Source organism: Eucyclogobius newberryi, unplaced genomic scaffold, assembly GCF_026437365.1.
Source record: "Eucyclogobius newberryi isolate DKJ021-1_F unplaced genomic scaffold, fEucNew1.0.hap1 SCAF_11, whole genome shotgun sequence".
Classification (NCBI taxonomy): Eukaryota; Metazoa; Chordata; class Actinopteri; order Gobiiformes; family Gobiidae; genus Eucyclogobius; species Eucyclogobius newberryi.
The window spans coordinates 37,258,246-37,283,557 of record NW_027315735.1 but is presented as its reverse complement, the minus strand read 5'-3'; the positions used below and the strand labels follow the sequence as shown (position 1 = coordinate 37,283,557).

The 25,312-nt window shown below is 50.1% G+C and overlaps 1 protein-coding gene across 1 annotated transcript; it reads right to left on the bottom strand.

Annotated features, from left to right (window-relative positions):
• Positions 1–698: 698 nt before the first annotated feature.
• Positions 699–21,430, bottom strand: st3gal8 (ST3 beta-galactoside alpha-2,3-sialyltransferase 8). The gene is made up of 8 exons (XM_072440051.1): positions 21,341–21,430; positions 11,967–12,216; positions 10,660–10,759; positions 7,487–7,616; positions 6,323–6,516; positions 5,339–5,518; positions 3,171–3,336; positions 699–1,536 (listed from the first exon to the last, which is right to left on the bottom strand). Exons 2-8 carry the CDS (start codon positions 12,112–12,114, stop codon positions 1,366–1,368), a joined length of 1,089 nt encoding a protein of 362 aa, XP_072296152.1. The 5' UTR covers positions 12,115–12,216; positions 21,341–21,430; the 3' UTR covers positions 699–1,365.
• Positions 21,431–25,312: the final 3,882 nt, after the last annotated feature.

The following is a 25,312-nucleotide window of genomic DNA, read 5'->3' as shown; positions in this document are numbered from 1 at the left end:
TGGAAGGGTCAGACATGAGGAAGGGTCAGACATGAGGAAGGGTCAGACATGTGGAAGGGTCAGACATGTGGAAGGGTCAGACATGTGGAAGGGTCAGACATGTGGAAGGGTCAGACATGAGGAAGGGTCAGACATGAGGAAGGGTCAGACATGTGGAAGGGTCAGACATGTGGAAGGGTCAGACATGTGGAAGGGTCAGACATGAGGAAGGGTCAGACATGAGGAAGGGTCAGACATGTGGAAGGGTCAGACATGAGGAAGGGTCAGACATGTGGAAGGGTCAGACATGTGGAAGGGTCAGAGACGTTTATCGACGTTGAGACTTTTGGATCTGAAGCTGTGACGGCTGCGGCGGCCATTTTGTATCTTTATATAGTTTCTTTGATATGACAAAGAGCGGACCAGGCCCAATCCAGGCCCCGCCCAGGCCCCGCCCAGGCCCAATCCAGGCCCCGCCCAGGCCCCGCCCAGGCCCAATCCAGGCCCCGCCCAGGCCCAATCCAGGCCCCGCCCAGGCCCCGCCCAGGCCCAATCCAGGCCCCGCCCAGGCCCAATCCAGGCCCCGCCCAGGCCCAATCCAGGCCCCGCCCAGGCCCAATCCAGGCCCCGCCCAGGCCCAATCCAGGCCCCGCCCAGGCCCAATCCAGGCCCCGCCCAGGCCCAGTCCACAGGAAGTTTACAAAATAAAACACCAATAAAACAGTAAAAAAGAGACACTGGCCAACATTTATTTACAGCAAGAAAGTGGTTTAGCCCTGGTTTAGTCCTGGTTTAGCCCTGGTTTAGCCCTGGTTTAGTCCTGGTTTAGTCCTGGTTTAGCCCTGGTTTAGCCCTGGTTTAGCTCTGGTTTAGCTCTGGTTTAGCCCTGGTTTAGCCCTGGTTTAGCCCTGCTTTAGCCCTGGTTTAGCCCTGGTTTAGCCCTGGTTTAGCCCTGGTTTAGCCCTGGTTTAGCCCTGGTTTAGTCCTGGTTTAGTCCTGGTTTAGCCCTGCTTTAGCCCTGGTTTAGCCCTGCTTTAGCCCTGCTTTAGCCCTGGTTTAGCCCTGGTTTAGCCCTGCTTTAGCCCTGCTTTAGCCCTGCTTTAGCCCTGGTTTAGCCCTGGTTTAGCCCTGGTTTAGCCCTGGTTTAGCCCTGGTTTAGTCCTGGTTTAGCCCTGGTTTAGCCCTGGTTTAGCCCTGGTTTAGCCCTGGTTTAGCCCTGGTTTAGACCTGGTTTAGTCCTGGTTTAGTCCTGGTTTAGCCCTGGTTTAGCCCTGGTTTAGCCCTGGTTTAGACCTGGTTTAGCCCTGGTTTAGTCCTGGTTTAGCCCTGGTTTAGCCCTGCTTTAGCCCTGCTTTAGCCCTGGTTTAGCCCTGCTTTAGCCCTGCTTTAGCCCTGGTACAGCTGCACTTTGCCCTCCTGGTGCAGCCTCTGCAGCAGCTGCGTCTCGTAGTCCGCGTTGTGAACTCCTGTTTTCCTGAACGCTCCAGCGAAACGGTTCTTTTCCCAATAATGATGCCAGTTTCCCTCTGAGTCCGCCCCGAATCCAAAGAGGGAGACCTGAGGACGACAGCCAATCAGAGGAGAGAGAGGACGACGGCCAATCAGAGAGGAGAGAGAGGACGACGGCCAATCAGAGAGGAGAGAGAGGACGACGGCCAATCAGAGAGGAGAGAGAGGACGACAGCCAATCAGAGAGGAGAGAGAGGACGACAGCCAATCAGAGGAGAGAGAGGACGACAGCCAATCAGAGGAGAGAGAGGACGACGGCCAATCAGAGAGGAGAGAGAGGACGACGGCCAATCAGAGAGGAGAGAGAGGACGACGGCCAATCAGAGAGGAGAGAGAGGACGACAGCCAATCAGAGAGGAGAGAGAGGACGACAGCCAATCAGAGGAGAGAGAGGACGACGGCCAATCAGAGAGGAGAGAGAGGACGACGGCCAATCAGAGAGGAGAGAGAGGACGACGGCCAATCAGAGAGGAGAGAGAGGACGACAGCCAATCAGAGAGGAGAGAGAGGACGACAGCCAATCAGAGGAGAGAGAGGACGACAGCCAATCAGAGGAGAGAGAGGACGACGGCCAATCAGAGAGGAGAGAGAGGACGACGGCCAATCAGAGAGGAGAGAGAGGACGACGGCCAATCAGAGAGGAGAGAGAGGACGACAGCCAATCAGAGAGGAGAGAGAGGACGACAGCCAATCAGAGGAGAGAGAGGACGACGGCCAATCAGAGAGGAGAGAGAGGACGACGGCCAATCAGAGAGGAGAGAGAGGACGACGGCCAATCAGAGAGGAGAGAGAGGACGACGGCCAATCAGAGAGGAGAGAGAGGACGACGGCCAATCAGAGAGGAGAGAGAGGACGACAGCCAATCAGAGAGGAGAGAGAGGACGACAGCCAATCAGAGGAGAGAGAGGACGACAGCCAATCAGAGGAGAGAGAGGACGACAGCCAATCAGAGAGGAGAGAGAGGACGACGGCCAATCAGAGAGGAGAGAGAGGACGACGGCCAATCAGAGAGGAGAGAGAGGACGACGGCCAATCAGAGAGGAGAGAGAGGACGACGGCCAATCAGAGAGGAGAGAGAGGACGACGGCCAATCAGAGAGGAGAGAGAGGACGACGGCCAATCAGAGAGGAGAGAGAGGACGACGGCCAATCAGAGAGGAGAGAGAGGACGACGGCCAATCAGAGAGGAGAGAGAGGACGACGGCCAATCAGAGAGGAGAGAGAGGACGACGGCCAATCAGAGAGGAGAGAGAGGACGACGGCCAATCAGAGAGGAGAGAGAGGACGACGGCCAATCAGAGAGGAGAGAGAGGACGACGGCCAATCAGAGAGGAGAGAGAGGACGACGGCCAATCAGAGAGGAGAGAGAGGACGACGGCCAATCAGAGAGGAGAGAGAGGACGACGGCCAATCAGAGAGGAGAGAGAGGACGACGGCCAATCAGAGAGGAGAGAGAGGACGACGGCCAATCAGAGAGGAGAGAGAGGACGACGGCCAATCAGAGAGGAGAGAGAGGACGACAGCCAATCAGAGAGGAGAGAGAGGACGACGGCCAATCAGAGACCAGAGAGAGGACAACAGCCAATCAGAGACCAGAGAGAGGACAACAGCCAATCAGAGAGGAGAGAGAGGACGACAGCCAATCAGAGACCAGAGAGAGGACAGGCGGGACAGGCGGGTCACCTGGTCGCAGGTGTGCAGGGCGTAGACCACAGCGGTCAGGCCGGTGGAGGGATATCTGCCGTGGTTCTGGGTCCAGCGCTCGTGAACATATTTGAAGAAGTCTGGACTCAAGACCAAGACCTGGTCCCGGTCTGCAGAGACACGCCCCTTCACCCGCATGTAGGTCCTGAGCCAATCAGAGAGGAGAGGACAGACCAATCAGTAAACTAAACCAGGACTAAACCAGGACTAAACCAGGACTAAACCAGGACTAAACCAGGACTAAACCAGGACTAAACTAGGTCTAAACCAGGACTAAACTAGGTCTAAACCAGGACTAAACCAGGACTAAACCAGGTCTAAACCAGGACTAAACCAGGACTAAACCAGGTCTAAACCAGGACTAAACCAGGACTAAACCAGGACTAAACCAGGTCTAAACCAGGACTAAACCAGGACTAAACCAGGTCTAAACCAGGACTAAACCAGGACTAAACCAGGACTAAACCAGGACTAAACCAGGACTAAACCAGGACTAAACTAGGTCTAAACCAGGACTAAACTAGGTCTAAACCAGGACTAAACCAGGACTAAACCAGGTCTAAACCAGGACTAAACCAGGACTAAACCAGGTCTAAACCAGGACTAAACCAGGACTAAACCAGGACTAAACCAGGTCTAAACCAGGACTAAACCAGGACTAAACCAGGTCTAAACCAGGACTAAACCAGGACTAAACCAGGACTAAACCAGGACTAAACCAGGACTAAACCAGGTCTAAACCAGGACTAAACCAGGACTAAACCAGGACTAAACCAGGACTAAACCAGGACTAAACCAGGACTAAACCAGGTCTAAACCAGGACTAAACCAGGACTAAACCAGGACTAAACCAGGACTAAACCAGGTCTAAACCAGGTCTAAACCAGGACTAAACCAGGACTAAACCAGGTCTAAACCAGGTCTAAACCAGGACTAAACCAGGACTAAACCAGGACTAAACCAGGACTAAACCAGGACTAAACCAGGTCTAAAGCAGGACTAAACCAGGACTAAACCAGGACTAAACTAGGTCTAAACCAGGACTAAACCAGGACTAAACTAGGTCTAAACCAGGACTAAACCAGGACTAAACCAGGACTAAACCAGGTCTAAACCAGGACTAAACCAGGACTAAACCAGGACTAAACCAGGTCTAAACCAGGACTAAACCAGGACTAAACCAGGTCTAAACCAGGAGAAAACCAGGACTAAACCAGGTCTAAACCAGGTCCAAACCAGGTCTAAACCAGGACTAAACCAGGACTAAACCAGGACTAAACCAGGACTAAACCAGGTCTAAACCAGGTCTAAACCAGGTCTAAACCAGGTCTAAACCAGGTCTAAACCAGGTCCAAACCAGGTCTAAACCAGGTCTAGACCAGGTCTAGACCAGGACTAAACCAGGACTAAACCAGGTCTAAACCAGGACTAAACCAGGACTAAACCAGGACTAAACCAGGTCTAAACCAGGACTAAACCAGGACTAAACCAGGTCTAAACCAGGAGAAAACCAGGACTAAACCAGGTCTAAACCAGGTCCAAACCAGGACTAAACCAGGACTAAACCAGGTCTAAACCAGGACTAAACCAGGACTAAACCAGGACTAAACCAGGACTAAACTAGGTCTAAACCAGGACTAAACCAGGACTAAACCAGGACTAAACCAGGTCTAAACCAGGACTAAACCAGGACTAAACCAGGACTAAACCAGGTCTAAACCAGGTCTAAACCAGGTCTAAACCTGGTCTAAACCAGGTCTAAACCAGGTCTAAACCAGGTCTAAACCAGGTCCAAACCAGGTCCAAACCAGGTCTAAACCAGGTCTAAACCAGGTCTAAACCAGGTCTAAACCAGGACTAAACCAGGACTAAACCAGGACTAAACCAGGTCTAAACCAGGTCTAAACCAGGTCTAAACCAGGTCTAAACCAGGTCCAAACCAGGTCTAAACCAGGTCCAAACCAGGTCCAAACCAGGTCTAAACCAGGTCTAAACCAGGTCTAAACCAGGACTAAACCAGGACTAAACCAGGACTAAACCAGGTCTAAACCAGGACTAAACCAGGACTAAACCAGGTCTAAACCAGGTCTAAACCAGGTCTAAACCAGGTCTAAACCAGGTCTAAACCAGGTCTAAACAGGACTCACATGGTGATGTCTCCGGTGGACAGAGCGCTCTGGACCCACTCCAAGTCTCGGATCTTAAAGGGCACTAGGACCATGTGGACCCCGGGCTGCAGGTCGACGGCGCTCTCTGGATACAGGAAGTGATGCGTGCTTCTGTTTCCTACGTCCTGCTCGAAGCCCGACGTCAGCGCTTTGTTCATCCTGAGCAGAACAGACCAAACAAAGCCTTTTCTTTAATGAGCTTTTTGTTCTTTTATCATTGTTCGTTTTAACTTCCTGTTTGTGAATTCTGTTCTTTGACAATGGAAATAAAGCTTTTCTGATTCTGAACTTCAGATCACTTTCTCTGCTTGAATGACAGTTGGAGAGTGTTGAAGTGGCATTTATCTCCCCCTGCCGTTAGCAAAGCAGCGAGCTAAAGCTAAGCTAGCACAACCACAACGACTGAACATGACATTTGAAACAAATGAGGCAAAAACGTAAGGAAGCACATTTGATCAGAGGGGCGTGGCAGGGCTGGAGAGAGGGGCGTGGCAGGGCTGGAGAGAGGGGCGTGGCAGGGCTGGACAGAGGGGCGTGGCAGGGCTGGACAGAGGGGCGTGGCAGGGCTGGACAGAGGGGCGTGGCAGGGCTGGAGAGAGGGGCGTGGCAGGGCTGGACAGAGGGGCGTGGCAGGGCTGGACAGAGGGGCGTGGCAGGGCTGGACAGAGGGGCGTGGCAGGGCTGGAGAGAGGGGCGTGGCAGGGCTGGAGAGAGGGGCGTGGCAGGGCTGGACAGAGGGGCGTGGCAGGGCTGGAGAGAGGGGCGTGGCAGGGCTGGAGAGAGGGGCGTGGCAGGGCTGGAGAGAGGGGCGTGGCAGGGCTGGACAGAGGGGCGTGGCAGGGCTGGACAGAGGGGCGTGGCAGGGCTGGACAGAGGGGCGTGGCAGGGCTGGACAGAGGGGCGTGGCAGGGCTGGACAGAGGGGCGTGGCAGGGCTGGACAGAGGGGCGTGGCAGGGTCTCACCTGAGCACAGACTGGTGTGAGTCTATGAGCGAGCCGTAACCGGACTTCCTCAGGTTCCCCGAGTTCCCGACCACGGCACAGGTCCTGCACACTGAGGGGCGGGGCTTCTGCTGCTCCGGGGGTGGGGCTATGACCGAAAACATCTCTGACATCACTTCCTGTAGAGAGCGGCCATTTCCCGAGCGCTGGAGGGACTAAAGACACGAAACCAGTTAAAACCAGGTCTAAACCAGGTCTAAACCAGGACTAAACCAGGTCTAAACCAGGACTAAACCAGGTCTAAACCAGGTCTAAACCAGGTCTAAACCAGGACTAAACCAGGTCTAAACCAGGTCTAAACCAGGTCTAAACCAGGTCTAAACCAGGTCTAAACCAGGACTAAACCAGGTCTAAACCAGGACTAAACCAGGACTAAACCAGGGCTAAACCAGGACTAAACCAGGGCTAAACCAGGACTAAACCCGGACTAAACCAGGTCTAAACCAGGACTAAACCAGGACTAAACCAGGTCTAAACCAGGTCTAAACCCGGACTAAACCAGGTCTAAACCAGGTCTAAACCCGGACTAAACCAGGTCTAAACCAGGGCTAAACCAGGACTAAACCAGGTCTAAACCAGGTCTAAACCAGGTCTAAACCAGGTCTAAACCAGGACTAAACCAGGTCTAAACCCGGACTAAACCAGGTCTAAACCAGGTCTAAACCCGGACTAAACCAGGTCTAAACCAGGGCTAAACCAGGACTAAACCAGGTCTAAACCAGGGCTAAACCAGGTCTAAACCAGGTCTAAACCAGGACTAAACCAGGTCTAAACCAGGACTAAACCAGGACTAAACCAGGGCTAAACCAGGACTAAACCCGGACTAAACCAGGTCTAAACCAGGTCTAAACCCGGACTAAACCAGGTCTAAACCAGGGCTAAACCAGGTCTAAACCCGGACTAAACCCGGACTAAACCAGGTCTAAACCAGGTCTAAACCCGGACTAAACCAGGTCTAAACCAGGGCTAAACCAGGACTAAACCAGGTCTAAACCAGGTCTAAACCAGGTCTAAACCAGGTCTAAACCAGGTCTAAACCAGGACTAAACCAGGACTAAACCAGGTCTAAACCAGGTCTAAACCAGGTCTAAACCAGGACTAAACCAGGTCTAAACCAGGACTCACCATCCACCAGTTCAGGGCCTGGGCGTCGATGCTGTGGTTCTGTGTCAGGATTGGCTGCTTCTGAGGGTCAAATCTTTGTTTGAACCAATCAGAGCTATTTAAATCTGAGACGCAGGAGTCGCAGCCGCAGCTGAAACAGAGAAAATTAAACAAGGATTTATTCTATATATATAACAAAGACGTCTCGTCTTGTCTTAGGGTCTTAATGGGCCCTGTTAGTGCCATTTGCTTTGTACCACTCTCATGTTCTATGTTTTTTACATACAACCCTAACCCTAACCCTAACCCCCAATGTGTCAAACATGAGATGATTCTTGTGCAGCTACAGCTCCTTGATTTGGAACTAAATGTATTATAAAACATCAATAATTTACAAATTACCCTAACCCTAACCTTAACCCTGACCCTAACCCTAACCCTAACCCTAACCCTAACCCTAACATTAACCCTAACCCTAACCTTAACCCTAACCCTGACCCTGACCCTAACTTTAACCTTAACCCTAACTTTAACCTTAACCCTAACTTTAACCCTAACCTTAACCCTGACCCTAACTTTAACCCTAACCCTAACTTTAACCCTAACGTTAACCCTAACTTTAACCTTAACCCTAACTTTAACCCTAACTTTAACCCTAACCTTAACCCTAACTTTAACCTTAACCCTAACTTTAACCCTAACTTTAACCCTAACCCTGACCCTAACCTTAACCCTAACCTTAACCCTAACCTTAACCCTGACCCTAACCTTAATCCTAACCTTAACCCTAACCTTAACCCTAACCTTAACCCTAACCCTAACCTTAACCTTAACCCTGACCCTAACCCTAACCTTAACCCTAACCTTAACCCTAACCTTAACCTTAACCCTGACCCTAACCTTAACCCTGACCCTAACCCTAACCCTAACCTTAACCCTAACCTTAACCCTGACCCTAACCTTAACCCTAACCTTAACCCTAACCTTAACCCTGACCCTAAACCTAACCCTAACCTTAACCCTAACCCTGACCCTAACCTTAACCCTAACCTTAACCCTGACCCTAACCTTAACCCTAACCCTGACCTTAACCTTAACCCTGACCTTAAGCCTAACCCTAACTTTAACCTTAACCCTAACTTTAACCTTAACCCTGACCTTAACCCTAACCTTAACCCTGACCCTAACCCTGACCCTAACCTTAACCCTAACTTTAACCTTAACCTTAACCCTAACTTTAACCTTAACCCTGACCCTAACCCTAACTTTAACCTTAACCCTAACCTTAACCCTAACTTTAACCTTAACCCTAACCTTAACCCTGACCCTAACCCTGACCCTAACCTTAACCCTGACCCTAACCTTAACCCTAACCTTAACCCTGACCTTAACCCTAACCTTAACCCTAACCTTAACCCTAACCCTAACCTTAACCCTGACCCTAACCTTAACCCTGACCTTAACCCTGACCTTAACCCTAACCTTAACCCTGACCTTAACCCTAACCTTAACCCTGACCTTAACCCTAACCTTAACCCTGACCTTAACCCTAACCTTAACCCTGACCCTAACCCTAACCTTAACCCTGACCTTAACCTTAACCCTAACCCTGACCCTAACCTTAACCCTGACCTTAACCCTAACCTTAACCCTGACCCTAACCTTAACCCTGACCTTAACCCTGACCTTAACCCTAACCTTAACCCTGACCTTAACCCTAACCTTAACCCTGACCCTAACCCTAACCTTAACCCTGACCTTAACCTTAACCCTAACCCTGACCCTAACCCTGACCCTAACCTTAACCCTAACCTTAACCCTGACCCTAAGTGTGTGTAGTAGTTCGGAGACGAGGTGTAAAAGTCTAAATCTTGGCTCATCTGTTCAAGTTGAATAACGACAATGAAGGAGGAAAGTGAGTTTGACACCATCTGACTAAACCTCTGACCATCTGACCAAACCTCTGACCATCTGACCAAACCTCTGACCATCTGACCAAACCTCTGACCATCTGACCAAACCTCTGACCATCTGACTAAACCTCTGACCATCTGACTAAACCTCTGACCATCTGACTAAACCTCTGACCATCTGACCAAACCTCTGACCATCTGACCAAACCTCTGACCATCTGACCAAACCTCTGACCATCTGACCAAACCTCTGACCATCTGACTAAACCTCTGACCATCTGACTAAACCTCTGACCATCTGACTAAACCTCTGACCATCTGACCAAACCTCTGACCATCTGACTAAACCTCTGACCATCTGACTAAACCTCTGACCATCTGACCAAACCTCTGACCATCTGACTAAACCTCTGACCATCTGACTAAACCTCTGACCATCTGACCAAACCTCTGACCATCTGACCAAACCTCTGACCATCTGACCAAACCTCTGACCATCTGACCAAACCTCTGACCATCTGACTAAACCTCTGACCATCTGACTAAACCTCTGACCATCTGACTAAACCTCTGACCATCTGACCAAACCTCTGACCATCTGACCAAACCTCTGACCATCTGACCAAACCTCTGACCATCTGACTAAACCTCTGACCATCTGACCAAACCTCTGACCATCTGACTAAACCTCTGACCATCTGACTAAACCTCTGACCATCTGACCAAACCTCTGACCATCTGACTAAACCTCTGACCATCTGACTAAACCTCTGACCATCTGACCAAACCTCTGACCATCTGACTAAACCTCTGACCATCTGACTAAACCTCTGACCATCTGACCAAACCTCTGACCATCTGACTAAACCTCTGACCATCTGACTAAACCTCTGACCATCTGACCAAACCTCTGACCATCTGACCAAACCTCTGACCATCTGACTAAACCTCTGACCATCTGACTAAACCTCTGACCATCTGACCAAACCTCTGACCATCTGACTAAACCTCTGACCATCTGACCAAACCTCTGACCATCTGACCAAACCTCTGACCATCTGACTAAACCTCTGACCATCTGACCAAACCTCTGACCATCTGACCAAACCTCTGACCATCTGACCATCCGGCCGACACGTCTGATATATTACAGTAAATGCCCCGCCCTCACACCAGGTGCAGCAGGTGAACCGCAAGTGATGTGGGCCAGAGCGTCGCCATTTTGGACTCTGTAACATCCGTCCTGATTCCCTATATGATCTAGTGCTGACCGACACTCACCGTTTCTCCACTTCCTGGTTCTGTTTCAGAAGGGGCGGGGCTTCTTCAGGTGATGGGTGTGTCCTGGAACCAGAGGTCACAGGCTCCACCCCCTGCACGACTGTGGAGACAGATGCATGATGGGAAACATAAGTGGACATAGGCCCTTTCTCAATACTCAAGAACACGCAGGTGAACACGCAGGTGCACACGCAGGTGCACACGCAGGTGAACACGCAGGTGAACACGCAGGTGAACACGCAGGTGCACACGCAGGTGAACACGCAGGTAAACATGCAGGTGAACACGCAGGTGAACACGCAGGTGCACACGCAGGTGCACACGCAGGTGGACACGCAGGTTAACACGCAGGTGAACACGCAGGTGAACACGCAGGTGCACACGCAGGTGAACACGCAGGTGCACACGCAGGTGAACACGCAGGTGAACACGCAGGTGCACACGCAGGTGAACACGCAGGTAAACACGCAGGTGAACACGCAGGTGCACACGCAGGTGCACACGCAGGTGAGCACGCAGGTGGGCACGCAGGTGCGCACGCAGGTGAACACGCAGGTGAACACGCAGGTGAACACGCAGGTGCACACGCAGGTGGACACGCAGGTTAACACGCAGGTGAACACGCAGGTGAACACGCAGGTGCACACGCAGGTGCACACGCAGGTGCACACGCAGGTGAACACGCAGGTGGACACGCAGGTGCACACGCAGGTGCACACGCAGGTGAACACGCAGGTGGACACGCAGGTGCGCACGCAGGTGCGCACGCAGGTGAACACGCAGGTGCACACGCAGGTGAACACGCAGGTGAACACGCAGGTGCACACGCAGGTGAACACGCAGGTGAACACGCAGGTGAACACGCAGGTGAACACGCAGGTGCACACGCAGGTGAACACGCAGGTGCACACGCAGGTGCACACGCAGGTGAGCACGCAGGTGGGCACGCAGGTGCGCACGCAGGTGAACACGCAGGTGAACACGCAGGTGAACACGCAGGTGCACACGCAGGTGACACTTTTGATAAACGGTGGAAATGTCGGACGTAAGGTGCAGTGGGATTTGTGTTTCGTCGCATTTCTATTTGGATATTCAGCATTTATTATGTAAAAGTTTCAAAAAGCAAACAACAGCTCTGAGCGCGCACACAACCAATCAGGAGCCAGAATGTAGAAGGTACACGCCCCTTTTATGGTCATGACTCAACGGTTGAAAAACACTGGTCTGATCACAAAAATTAAGAGTTAAATCAAACTGACAAAAAGTGTTATTTTTGCTCTTTTGTGTTTGATTCCAGCTGGACTCACCTGTGCGCAGGTGTGTGGGCGGGGCCATGGGTGGGGCTGGGCTGCGAGTGGGCGGGGTCAGAGAAAGGAAGTGGCTGTGTGAGGCGAGTGTGAGGAAGAGCACGGCGCCAGCTAACGTTAGCACGCACAGTCTCCTTCTCATCGCCATGAAGACCGCAGCAGGGGGAGGGGCTAGGCCTGTGGCGTCATCTATAGGAGGTGGGGGCGTGGCTTCACATCAGGTCAGTTAACCTCCATAAAAGGACACTTCCTGTGGAACAAACAGACAAATGTAAGTTTCATCCTGGTCCTGGTCCTGGTCCTGGTCCTGGTCCTGGTCCTGGTCCTGGTCCTGGTCCTGGTCCTGGTCCTGGTCCTGGTCCTGGTCCTGGTCCAGGTCCAGACTATAGGGGGCGCTCTTTGACATGACCGTGTGTGTTTAAATATCCAGTGTTGAACATTGACAGTATAAATACACATTTGTTGCTTTGATAATGACACTTTATAAAATATCAGATTGTAAAGAGCAAAAAAACATCTCAGTCACAGTCACTTATAGATATAAGTATAATATATAACTATAACTACAGTATATAACTATAACTACAGTATATAACTATAACTATAGTTATAGTTATATACTGTAGTTATAGTTATAGTTATAGTTATAGTTATAGTTATAGTTATAGTTATAGTTATAGTTATAGTTATAGTTATAGTTATAGTTATATACTATAGTTATAGTTGTTTTATAATATCTAAAGCATGTTTTATGAATAGAAGTTAAGCGATACTTAGCATTAGCCTCATCCAGGTGATGAACGAATAGAAGTGTCTGTCGTCATGGTAACGGAGCACGGAGTTCACTTCATGAAGACAGATTATATTCAGAGTGGAGCAGCTCATTGTGATGGTTCTGGACGTACCTCTGACCACAGACCTCTGACCACAGACCAAAGACCACAGACCTCTGACCACAGACCTCTGACCACAGACCAAAGACCTCTGACCACAGACCTCTGACCACAGACCTCTGACCTCTGACCACAGACCTCTGACTACAGACCTCTGACCACAGACCAAAGACCACAGACCTCTGACCACAGACCTCTGACCACAGACCAAAGACCACAGACCTCTGACCACAGACCTCTGACTACAGACCTCTGACCTCTGACCACAGACCTCTGACCACAGACCTCTGACCACAGACCTCTGACCACAGACCAAAGACCAAAGACCACAGACCTCTGACCACAGACCTCTGACCACAGACCTCTGACCTCTGACAACAGACCTCTGACCACAGACCTCTGACCACAGACCTCTGACCACAGACCTCTGACTACAGACCTCTGACCACAGACCTCTGACCACAGACCTCTGACCTTTGACCACAGACCTCTGACCACAGACCTCTGACTACAGACCTCTGACCTTTGACCACAGACCTCTGACTACAGACCTCTGACCACAGACCTCTGACTACAGACCTCTGACCTTTGACCACAGACCTCTGACCACAGACCTCTGACTACAGACCTCTGACCACAGACCTCTGACCACAGACCTCTGACCTTTGACCACAGACCTCTGACCACAGACCTCTGACTACAGACCTCTGACTACAGACCTCTGACCACAGACCTCTGACTACAGACCTCTGACCACAGACCTCTGACTACAGACCTCTGACCACAGACCTCTGACTACAGACCTCTGACTACAGACCTCTGACTACAGACCTCTGACCACAGACCTCTGACCACAGACCTCTGACCTTTGACCACAGACCTCTGACCACAGACCTCTGACCACAGACCTCTGACCTTTGACCACAGACCTCTGACCTTTGACCACAGACGGCTGTAGATGCAGTTTTAAGATGTAAACACGGAAAACAAGGCGTGGCACTTCCCCGTACGGCGCACCTGTCTGTGTCTCCAGGGCAACCAGACAAGCTCCATGGACTAACTACTACATTCAAATGAGCGGCGGAGAAAGTGCTCTTCAGAGACTATTTCCCTTTGGCTTTGACCATGTGACACAGTCGCCTTTTACTGGCATCTGATTGGCTAAAAATCCCCATTTATTTTCTAAGGCTCAGGGCGCTTTTCAGACCTGGTTTAGTCCTGGTTTAGTCCTGGTTTAGTCCTGGTTTAGTCCTGGTTTAGTCCTGCTTTAGTCCTGGTTTAGACCTGGTTTAGTCCTGGTTTAGTCCTGGTTTAGTCCTGCTTTAGTCCTGGTTTAGACCTGGTTTAGTCCTGGTTTAGTCCTGGTTTAGTTCTGGTTTAGTTCTGGTTTAGTCCTGGTTTAGACCTGGTTTAGTCCTGGTTTAGTCCTGCTTTAGTCCTGGTTTAGACCTGGTTTAGTCCTGGTTTAGTCCTGGTTTAGTTCTGGTTTAGTTCTGGTTTAGTCCTGGTTTAGACCTGGTTTAGTCCTGGTTTAGACCTGGTTTAGTCCTGGTTTAGTCCTGGTTTAGACCTGGTTTAGTCCTGGTTTAGTCCTGGTTTAGACCTGGTTTAGTCCTGGTTTAGACCTGGTTTAGTCCTGGTTTAGTTCTGGTTTAGTTCTGGTTTAGTCCTGGTTTAGACCTGGTTTAGTCCTGGTTTAGTTCTGGTTTAGACCTGGTTTAGTCCTGGTTTAGACCTGGTTTAGTTCTGGTTTAGTCCTGGTTTAGTCCTGGTTTAGTCCTGGTTTAGACCTGCTTTAGTCCTGCTTTAGTCCTGGTTTAGACCTGGTTTAGTCCTGGTTTAGTCCTGGTTTAGTTCTGGTTTAGTCCTGGTTTAGTCCTGGTTTAGTCCTGGTTTAGACCTGGTTTAGTCCTGGTTTAGACCTGGTTTAGTTCTGGTTTAGTCCTGGTTTAGTCCTGGTTTAGTCCTGGTTTAGTCCTGGTTTAGACCTGCTTTAGTCCTGGTTTAGTCCTGGTTTAGACTTGCTTTAGTCCTGGTTTAGTCCTGGTTTAGACCTGGTTTAGTCCTGGTTTAGTTCTGGTTTAGACCTGGTTTAGTCCTGGTTTAGACCTGCTTTAGTCCTGGTTTAGTCCTGGTTCAGACCTGCTTTAGTCCTGGTTTAGTCCTGGTTTAGACCTGGTTTAGTCCTGGTTTAGACCTGGTTTAGTCCTGGTTTAGACCTGGTTTAGTCCTGGTTTAGTTCTGGTTTAGTTCTGGTTTAGTTCTGGTTTAGCCCTGGTTTAGACCTGGTTTAGTCCTGGTTTAGTCCTGGTTTAGACCTGGTTTAGACCTGGTTTAGTCCTGGTTTAGTCCTGGTTTAGTTCTGGTTTAGTCCTGGTTTAGTTCTGGTTTAGTTCTGGTTTAGTCCTGGTTTAGTCCTGGTTTAGTCCTGGTTTAGACCTGCTTTAGTCCTGGTTTAGTCCTGGTTTAGTCCTGGTTTAGTCCTGGTTTAGTCCTGGTTTAGTCCTGGTTTAGTCCTGGTTTAGACCTGGTTTAGTCCTGGTTTAGACCTGGTTTAGTTCTGGTTTAGTCCTGGTTTAGTCCTGGTTTAGTCCTGGTTTAGACCTGCTTTAGTCCTGGTTTAGTCCTGGTTTAGTCCTGGTTTAGACCTGGTTTAGTCCTGGTTTAGACCTGGTTTAGTCCTGGTTTAGTTCTGGTTTAGTTCTGGTTTAGTCCTGGTTTAGACCTGGTTTAGACCTGGTTTAGTCCTGGTTTAGTTCTGGTTTAGTCCTGGTTTAGTCCTGGTTTAGACCTGGTTTAGTCCTGGTTTAGTCCTGGTTTAGTCCTGGTTTAGTCCCGGTTTAGTCCCGGTTTCGTCCCGGTTTCGTCCCGGTTTCGTCTCGGTTTCGTCTCGGTTTAGTCCTGGTTTAGTCCTAGTTTAGTCCTGGTTTAGTCCAGGTTTAGTCCTGGTTTAGTCCTGGTTTTGTCCTGGTTTAGTTCTGGTTTAGACCTGGTTTAGACCTGGTTTAGTCCTGGTTTAGTCCTGGTTTAGTCCTGGTTCAGTCCTGGTTCAGTCCTGGTTCAGTTCTAGTTCAGTCCTGGTTTAGTCCTGGTTTAGTTCTAGTTTAGTCCTGGTTTAGTCCTGGTTTAGTCCTGGTTTAGTCCTGGTTTAGTTCTGGTTTAGTCCTGGTTTAGTCCTGGTTTAGTCCTGGTTCAGTCATGGTTTAGTCATGGTTTAGTCCTGGTTTAGTCCTGGTTTAGTTCTAGTTTAGTCCTGGTTTAGTCCTGGTTTAGTCCTGGTTTAGTTCTAGTTTAGTTCTAGTTTAGTTCTAGTTTAGTTCTAGTTTAGTTCTAGTTTAGTCCTGGTTTAGTCCTGGTTTAGTTCTAGTTTAGTCCTGGTTTAGTCCTGGTTTAGTCCTGGTTTAGTCCTGGTTTAGTCCTGGTTTAGTCCTGTTCAGACCTGGTTAAGTCCTGGTTTAGTTCTAGTTTAGTCCTGGTTTAGTCCTGGTTTAGTCCTGGTTTAGTCCTGGTTTAGTCCTGGTTTAGTCCTGGTTCAGTCCTGGTTCAGTCCTGGTTCAGTTCTAGTTCAGTCCTGGTTTAGTCCTGGTTTAGTTCTAGTTTAGTCCTGGTTTAGTCCTGGTTTAGTCCTGGTTTAGTCCTGGTTTAGTCCTGGTTTAGTTCTAGTTTAGTCCTGGTTTAGTCCTGGTTTAGTTCTAGTTTAGTCCTGGTTTAGTCCTGGTTTAGTCCTGGTTTAGTCCTGGTTTAGTTCTGGTTTAGTCCTGGTTTAGTCCTGGTTTAGTCCTGGTTCAGTCATGGTTCAGTCATGGTTTAGTCATGGTTTAGTCCTGGTTTAGTCCTGGTTTAGTTCTAGTTTAGTCCTGGTTTAGTCCTGGTTTAGTCCTGGTTTAGTTCTAGTTTAGTTCTAGTTTAGTTCTAGTTTAGTCCTGGTTTAGTCCTGGTTTAGTTCTAGTTTAGTCCTGGTTTAGTCCTGGTTTAGTCCTGGTTTAGTCCTGGTTTAGTCCTGGTTTAGTCCTGGTTTAGTCCTGTTCAGACCTGGTTAAGTCCTGGTTTAGTCCTGGTTTAGTCCTGGTTCAGACCTGGTTTAGACCTGGTTTAGTCCTGGTTCAGACCTGGTTTAGTCCTGGTTTAGTCCTGGTTTAGTCCTGGTTTAGTTCTAGTTTAGTCCTGCTTTAGTCCTGGTTTAGTCCTGGTTTAGTCCTGGTTTAGTCCTGGTTTAGTCCTGGTTTAGTTCTAGTTTAGTCCTGGTTTAGTCCTGCTTTAGCCCTGGTTTAGTCCTGCTTTAGTCCTGGTTTAGTCCTGGTTTAGTTCTAGTTTAGTCCTGCTTTAGACCTGGTTTAGTCCTGGTTTAGACCTGGTTTAGTCCTGGTTTAGTCCTGGTTTAGACCTGGTTTAGTCCTGGTTTAGTTCTAGTTTAGTTCTAGTTTAGTCCTGGTTTAGTCCTGGTTTAGTCCTGGTTTAGTTCTAGTTTAGTCCTGGTTTAGTCCTGGTTTAGTCCTGGTTTAGTCCTGGTTTAGTTCTAGTTTAGTCCTGGTTTAGTCCTGGTTTAGTCCTGGTTTAGTCCTGGTTTAGTCCTGGTTCAGTCCTGGTTCAGTCCTGGTTCAGTTCTAGTTCAGTCCTGGTTTAGTCCTGGTTTAGTTCTAGTTTAGTCCTGGTTTAGTCCTGGTTTAGTCCTGGTTTAGTCCTGGTTTAGTTCTGGTTTAGTCCTGGTTTAGTCCTGGTTTAGTCCTGGTTTAGTCCTGGTTCAGTCATGGTTCAGTCATGGTTCAGTCATGGTTCAGTCATGGTTTAGTCATGGTTTAGTCCTGGTTTAGTCCTGGTTTAGTTCTAGTTTAGTCCTGGTTTAGTCCTGGTTTAGTCCTGGTTTAGTTCTAGTTTAGTTCTAGTTTAGTTCTAGTTTAGTTCTAGTTTAGTTCTAGTTTAGTCCTGGTTTAGTCCTGGTTTAGTCCTGGTTTAGTTCTAGTTTAGTCCTGGTTTAGTCCTGGTTTAGTCCTGGTTTAGTCCTGTTCAGACCTGGTTAAGTCCTGGTTTAGTCCTGGTTTAGTCCTGGTTTAGTCCTGGTTTAGTCCTGGTTTAGTTCTAGTTTAGTCCTGCTTTAGTCCTGGTTTAGTCCTGGTTTAGTCCTGGTTTAGTCCTGGTTTAGTCCTGGTTTAGTTCTAGTTTAGTCCTGGTTTAGTCCTGCTTTAGCCCTGGTTTAGTCCTGCTTTAGTCCTGGTTTAGTCCTGGTTTAGTTCTAGTTTAGTCCTGCTTTAGACCTGGTTTAGTCCTGGTTTAGACCTGGTTTAGTCCTGGTTTAGTCCTGGTTTAGACCTGGTTTAGTTCTAGTTTAGTTCTAGTTTAGTCCTGGTTTAGTCCTGGTTTAGTCCTGGTTTAGTTCTAGTTTAGTCCTGGTTTAGTCCTGGTTTAGTCCTGGTTTAGTCCTGGTTTAGTCCTGGTTCAGACCTGGTTAAGTCCTGGTTTAGTCCTGGTTTAGTCCTGGTTTAGTCCTGGTTCAGACCTGGTTTAGACCTGGTTTAGTCCTGGTTCAGACCTGGTTTAGTCCTGGTTTAGTCCTGGTTTAGTCCTGGTTTAGTTCTAGTTTAGTCCTGGTTTAGTCCTGGTTTAGTCCTGGTTTAGTCCTGGTTTAGTCCTGCTTTAGTCCTGGTTTAGTCCTGGTTTAGTCCTGGTTTAGTCCTGGTTTAGTCCTGGTTTAGTTCTAGTTTAGTCCTGGTTTAGTCCTGCTTTAGTCCTGGTTTAGTCCTGGTTTAGTTCTAGTTTAGTCCTGCTTTAGACCTGGTTTAGTCCTGGTTTAGACCTGGTTTAGTCCTGGTTTAGTCCTGGTTTAGACCTGGTTTAGTCCTGGTTTAGTTCTAGTTTAGTTCTAGTTTAGTTCTAGTTTAGTCCTGGTTTAGTCCTGGTTTAGTCCTGGTTTAGTTCTAGTTTAGTCCTGGTTTAGTCCTGGTTTAGTCCTGGTTTAGTCCTGGTTTAGTCCTGGTTCAGACCTGGTTAAGTCCTGGTTTAGTCCTGGTTTAGTCCTGGTTTAGTCCTGGTTCAGACCTGGTTTAGACCTGGTTCAGACCTGGTTCAGTCCTGGTTTAGTCCTGGTTTAGTCCTGGTTTAGTCCTGGTTTAGTTCTAGTTTAGTCCTGCTTTAGTCCTGGTTTAGTCCTGGTTTAGTCCTGGTTTAGTCCTGGTTTAGTTCTAGTTTAGTCCTGGTTTAGTCCTGCTTTAGCCCTGGTTTAGTCCTGCTTTAGTCCTGGTTTAGTCCTGGTTTAGTTCTAGTTTAGTCCTGCTTTAGACCTGGTTTAGTCCTGGTTTAGACCTGGTTTAGTCCTGGTTTAGTCCTGGTTTAGACCTGGTTTAGTCCTGGTTTAGTTCTAGTTTAGTTCTAGTTTAGTCCTGGTTTAGTCCTGGTTTAGTCCTGGTTTAGTTCTAGTTTAGTCCTGGTTTAGTCCTGGTTTAGTCCTGGTTTAGTCCTGGTTTAGTTCTAGTTTAGTCCTGGTTTAGTCCTGGTTTAGTCCTGGTTTAGTCCTGGTTTAGTCCTGGTTTAGTCCTGTTCAGACCTGGTTAAGTCCTGGTTAAGTCCTGGTTTAGTCCTGGTTTAGTCCTGGTTTAGTCCTGGTTTAGACCTGGTTCAGACCTGGTTTAGACCTGGTTTAGTCCTGGTTCAGACCTGGTTTAGTCCTGGTTTAGTCCTGGTTTAGTCCTGGTTTAGTCCTGGTTTAGTTCTAGTTTAGTCCTGCTTTAGTCCTGGTTTAGTCCTGGTTTAGTCCTGGTTTAGTTCTAGTTTAGTCCTGGTTTAGTCCTGCTTTAGCCCTGGTTTAGTCCTGGTTTAGTCCTGGTTTAGTCCTGGTTTAGTCCTGGTTTAGTTCTAGTTTAGTCCTGGTTTAGTCCTGCTTTAGCCCTGGTTTAGTCCTGGTTTAGTCCTGGTTTAGTTCTAGTTTAGTCCTGCTTTAGTCCTGGTTTAGTCCTGGTTTAGTCCTGGTTTAGTTCTAGTTTAGTCCTGGTTTAGTCCTGCTTTAGCCCTGGTTTAGTCCTGGTTTAGTCCTGGTTTAGTTCTAGTTTAGTCCTGCTTTAGTCCTGGTTTAGTTCTAGTTTAGTCCTGCTTTAGTCCTGGTTTAGTCCTGGTTTAGTCCTGGTTTAGTCCTGTTCAGACCTGGTTAAGTCCTGGTTAAGTCCTGGTTTAGTCCTGGTTTAGTCCTGGTTTAGTCCTGGTTTAGACCTGGTTCAGACCTGGTTTAGACCTGGTTTAGTCCTGGTTCAGACCTGGTTTAGTCCTGGTTTAGTCCTGGTTTAGTCCTGGTTTAGTTCTAGTTTAGTCCTGCTTTAGTCCTGGTTTAGTCCTGGTTTAGTCCTGGTTTAGTTCTAGTTTAGTCCTGGTTTAGTCCTGCTTTAGCCCTGGTTTAGTCCTGGTTTAGTCCTGGTTTAGTCCTGGTTTAGTCCTGGTTTAGTTCTAGTTTAGTCCTGGTTTAGTCCTGCTTTAGCCCTGGTTTAGTCCTGGTTTAGTCCTGGTTTAGTTCTAGTTTAGTCCTGCTTTAGTCCTGGTTTAGTCCTGGTTTAGTCCTGGTTTAGTTCTAGTTTAGTCCTGGTTTAGTCCTGCTTTAGCCCTGGTTTAGTCCTGGTTTAGTCCTGGTTTAGTTCTAGTTTAGTCCTGCTTTAGTCCTGGTTTAGTTCTAGTTTAGTCCTGCTTTAGTCCTGGTTTAGTCCTGGTTTAGTCCTGGTTTAGTTCTAGTTTAGTTCTGGTTTAGTCCTGGTTTAGTCCTGGTTTAGTCCTGGTTTAGTTCTAGTTTAGTCCTGGTTTAGTCCTGGTTTAGTTCTAGTTTAGTCCTGGTTTAGTCCTGGTTTAGTCCTGGTTTAGACCTGGTTTAGACCTGGTTTAGTCCTGGTTTAGTCCTGGTTTAGTCCTGGTTTAGTCCTGGTTTAGTCCTGGTTTAGTCCTGCTTTAGTCCTGGTTTAGTCCTGGTTTAGTCCTGGTTTAGTCCTGCTTTAGTCCTGGTTTAGTCCTGCTTTAGTCCTGGTTTAGTTCTAGTTTAGTCCTGGTTTAGTTCTAGTTTAGTCCTGGTTTAGTTCTAGTTTAGTCCTGGTTTAGTCCTGGTTTAGTCCTGCTTTAGTCCTGGTTTAGTCCTGCTTTAGTCCTGGTTTAGTTCTAGTTTAGTCCTGGTTTAGTTCTAGTTTAGTCCTGGTTTAGTCCTGGTTTAGTCCTGCTTTAGTCCTGGTTTAGTCCTGCTTTAGTCCTGGTTTAGTTCTAGTTTAGTCCTGGTTTAGTTCTAGTTTAGTCCTGGTTTAGTTCTAGTTTAGTCCTGGTTTAGTTCTAGTCCACTTTTAGTCCAGTTCGAGTTTCGTCACAAACTTAAAAACTAATAAACAAACTAAAGTTAAAAATAACTTTCCAAATCGTCTCCGGAAACAGCCGAACTTTCCCGAGGCTCGTGCTCGGACTAACCCGGGACTAACCCGGGACTAACCCGGGACTAACCGGGTCTGGACCGAGTATAACGGGACTTACCGGACTGCGTGCGTCAGTGCGTGCTCCGGGGCTCGTGCGCTCTTGTCCGTGTGCGCGCGAGTCTTATCGTAAGGCCCCGCCCCCAGCACCGGAAACAGGGGCGGGGCTCCGCTGCATTCACGTGATCTCAGAAACTAGGGTTATCCGACTTCTGACGGTTATGATCCTTGTGTCCCCCAGGTCAGAGACAGTGTCCCCCAGGTCAGAGACAGTGTCCACAGTGTCCCCCAGGTCAGAGACAGTGTCCCCCAGGTCAGAGACAGTGTCCACAGTGTCCCCCAGGTCAGAGACAGTGTCCCCCAGGTCAGAGACAGTGTCCACAGTGTCCCCCAGGTCAGAGACAGTGTCCCCCAGTTCAGAGACAGTGTCCACAGTGTCCCCCAGGTCAGAGACAGTGTCCCCCAGTTCAGAGACAGTGTCCACAGTGTCCCCCAGGTCAGAGACAGTGTCCACAGTGTCCCCCAGGTCAAAGACAGTGTCCCCCAGGTCAGAGACAGTGTCCACAGTGTCCCCCAGGTCAGAGACAGTGTCCCCCAGTTCAGAGACAGTGTCCCCCAGGTCAGAGACAGTGTCCACAGTGTCCCCCAGGTCAGAGACAGTGTCCCCCAGGTCAGAAACAGTGTCCACAGTGTCCCCCAGGTCAGAGACAGTGTCCCCCAGGTCAGAGACAGTGTCCACAGTGTCCCCCAGGTCAGAGACAGTGTCCCCCAGGTCAGAGACAGTGTCCACAGTGTCCCCCAGGTCAGAGACAGTGTCCCCCAGTTCAGAGACAGTGTCCACAGTGTCCCCCAGGTCAGAGACAGTGTCCCCCAGGTCAGAGACAGTGTCCACAGTGTCCCCCAGGTCAGAGACAGTGTCCCCCAGGTCAGAGACAGTGTCCACAGTGTCCCCCAGGTCAGAGACAGTGTCCACAGTGTCCCCCAGGTCAAAGACAGTGTCCCCCAGGTCAGAGACAGTGTCCACAGTGTCCCCCAGGTCAGAGACAGTGTCCCCCAGGTCAGAGACAGTGTCCCCCAGTTCAGAGACAGTGTCCACAGTGTCCCCCAGGTCAGAGACAGTGTCCCCCAGGTCAGAGACAGTGTCCACAGTGTCCCCCAGGTCAGAGACAGTGTCCACAGTGTCCCCCAGGTCAGAGACAGTGTCCCCCAGGTCAGAGACAGTGTCCACAGTGTCCCCCAGGTCAGAGACAGTGTCCCCCAGTTCAGAGACAGTGTCCACAGTGTCCCCCAGGTCAGAGACAGTGTCCCCCAGTTCAGAGACAGTGTCCACAGTGTCCCCCAGGTCAGAGACAGTGTCCCCCAGGTCAGAGACAGTGTCCACAGTGTCCCCCAGGTCAGAGACAGTGTCCCCCAGGTCAGAGACAGTGTCCACAGTGTCCCCCAGGTCAGAGACAGTGTCCACAGTGTCCCCCAGGTCAGAGACAGTGTCCCCCAGGTCAGAGACAGTGTCCACAGTGTCCCCCAGGTCAGAGACAGTGTCCACAGTGTCCCCCAGGTCAGAGACAGTGTCCCCCAGGCCAGAGACAGTGTCCACAGTGTCCCCCAGGTCAGAGACAGTGTCCCCCAGGTCAGAGACAGTGTCCCCCAGGTCAGAGACAGTGTCCACAGTGTCCCCCAGGTCAGAGACAGTGTCCAGAGTGTCCCCCAGGTCAGAGACAGTGTCCCCCAGGTCAGAGACAGTGTCCACAGTGTCCCCCAGGTCAGAGACAGTGTCCAGAGTGTCCCCCAGGTCAGAGACAGTGTCCCCCAGGTCAGAGACAGTGTCCCCCAGGTCAGAGACAGTGTCCACAGTGTCCCCCAGGCCAGAGACAGTGTCCACAGTGTCCCCCAGGTCAGAGACAGTGTCCACAGTGTCCCCCAGGTCAGAGACAGTGTCCACAGTGTCCCCCAGGTCAGAGACAGTGTCCCCCAGGTCAGAGACAGTGTCCACAGTGTCCCCCAGGTCAGAGACAGTGTCCCCCAGGTCAAAGACAGTGTCCCCCAGGTCAGAGACAGTGTCCCCCAGGTCAGAGACAGTGTCCACAGTGTCCCCCAGGTCAGAGACAGTGTCCACAGTGTCCCCCAGGTCAGAGACAGTGTCCCCCAGTTCAGAGACAGTGTCCACAGTGTCCCCCAGGTCAGAGACAGTGTCCCCCAGGTCAGAGACAGTGTCCACAGTGTCCCCCAGGTCAGAGACAGTGTCCACAGTGTCCCCCAGGTCAGAGACAGTGTCCCCCAGGTCAGAGACAGTGTCCACAGTGTCCCCCAGGTCAGAGACAGTGTCCACAGTGTCCCCCAGGTCAGAGACAGTGTCCCCCAGGCCAGAGACAGTGTCCACAGTGTCCCCCAGGTCAGAGACAGTGTCCCCCAGGTCAGAGACAGTGTCCCCCAGGTCAGAGACAGTGTCCACAGTGTCCCCCAGGTCAGAGACAGTGTCCCCCAGGTCAGAGACAGTGTCCCCCAGGTCAGAGACAGTGTCCACAGTGTCCCCCAGGTCAGAGACAGTGTCCCCCAGGCCAGAGACAGTGTCCACAGTGTCCCCCAGGTCAGAGACAGTGTCCACAGTGTCCCCCAGGTCAGAGACAGTGTCCCCCAGGTCAGAGACAGTGTCCACAGTGTCCCCCAGGTCAGAGACAGTGTCCCCCAGGTCAGAGACAGTGTCCACAGTGTCCCCCAGGTCAGAGACAGTGTCCACAGTGTACCCCAGGTCAGAGACAGTGTCCCACAGGTCAAAGACAGTGTCCCTCAGGTCAGAGACAGTGTCCCTCAGGTCAAAGACAGTGTCCCTCAGGTCAGAGACAGTGTCCCTCAGGTCAGAGACAGTGTCCCTCAGGCCAAAGACAGTGTCCCTCAGGTCAGAGACAGTGTCCCTCAGGTCAGAGACAGTGTCCCTCAGGCCAAAGACAGTGTCCCTCAGGTCAGAGACAGTGTCCTTCATTAAAACATTTACACTAAAATATGACAAATATAAAGTAAATACAAGTAAATATATTTATTTAAAACATTTGAAAACCAGACGCAAATAAAAGAACATTCACCTGAGATTAAGACAAAAAAGACTTAAAAACAAATCCAAACATTTCAAATGTTTAAATTCTAAAACAGAGATTGACAGAAGCCTCGACCAATCAGATGTGTCAGAGATCAGGAGTCCCTCAGGGGTCCCTCAGGGGTCACAGAGAGGTCCCTCAGGGGTCATACAGAGGTCCCTCAGGGGTCACACAGAGGTCCCTCAGGGGTCACACAGAGGTCCCTCAGGGGTCACACAGAGGTCCCTCAGGGGTCCCTCAGGGGTCACACAGAGGTCCCTCAGGGGTCACAGAGAGGTCCCTCAGGGGTCACACAGAGGTCCCTCAGGGGTCACACAGAGGTCCCTCAGGGGTCACACAGAGGTCCCTCAGGGGTCCCTCAGGGGTCACACAGAGGTCCCTCAGGGGTCACACAGAGGTCCCTCAGGGGTCACACAGAGGTCCCTCAGGGGTCCCTCAGGGGTCACACAGAGGTCCCTCAGGGGTCACACAGAGGTCCCTCAGGGGTCACACAGAGGTTCCTCAGGGGTCAGAGAGGTCCCTCAGGGGTCACACAGAGGTCCCTCAGGGGTCCCTCAGGGGTCACACAGAGGTCCCTCAGGGGTCACACAGAGGTCCCTCAGGGGTCACACAGAGGTTCCTCAGGGGTCACAGAGAGGTTCCTCAGGGGTCACAGAGAGGTCCCTCAGGGGTCACACAGAGGTCCCTCAGGGGTCGCACAGAGGTCCCTCAGGGGTCACAGAGAGGTCCCTCAGGGGTCACACAGAGGTCCCTCAGGGGTCACAGAGAGGTCCCTCAGGGGTCACACAGAGGTCCCTCAGGGGTCACACAGAGGTCAGAAAGGCTCTTTGTTGATGAACCTGGAGAACATGGCGAAGGCGGCGGCCGGTTTGTCTGAGGGAACCATGTGACCTGAACCCTGAAACACAAACGTTTATCATCAAAGGAAAAGTATTCTCACATTC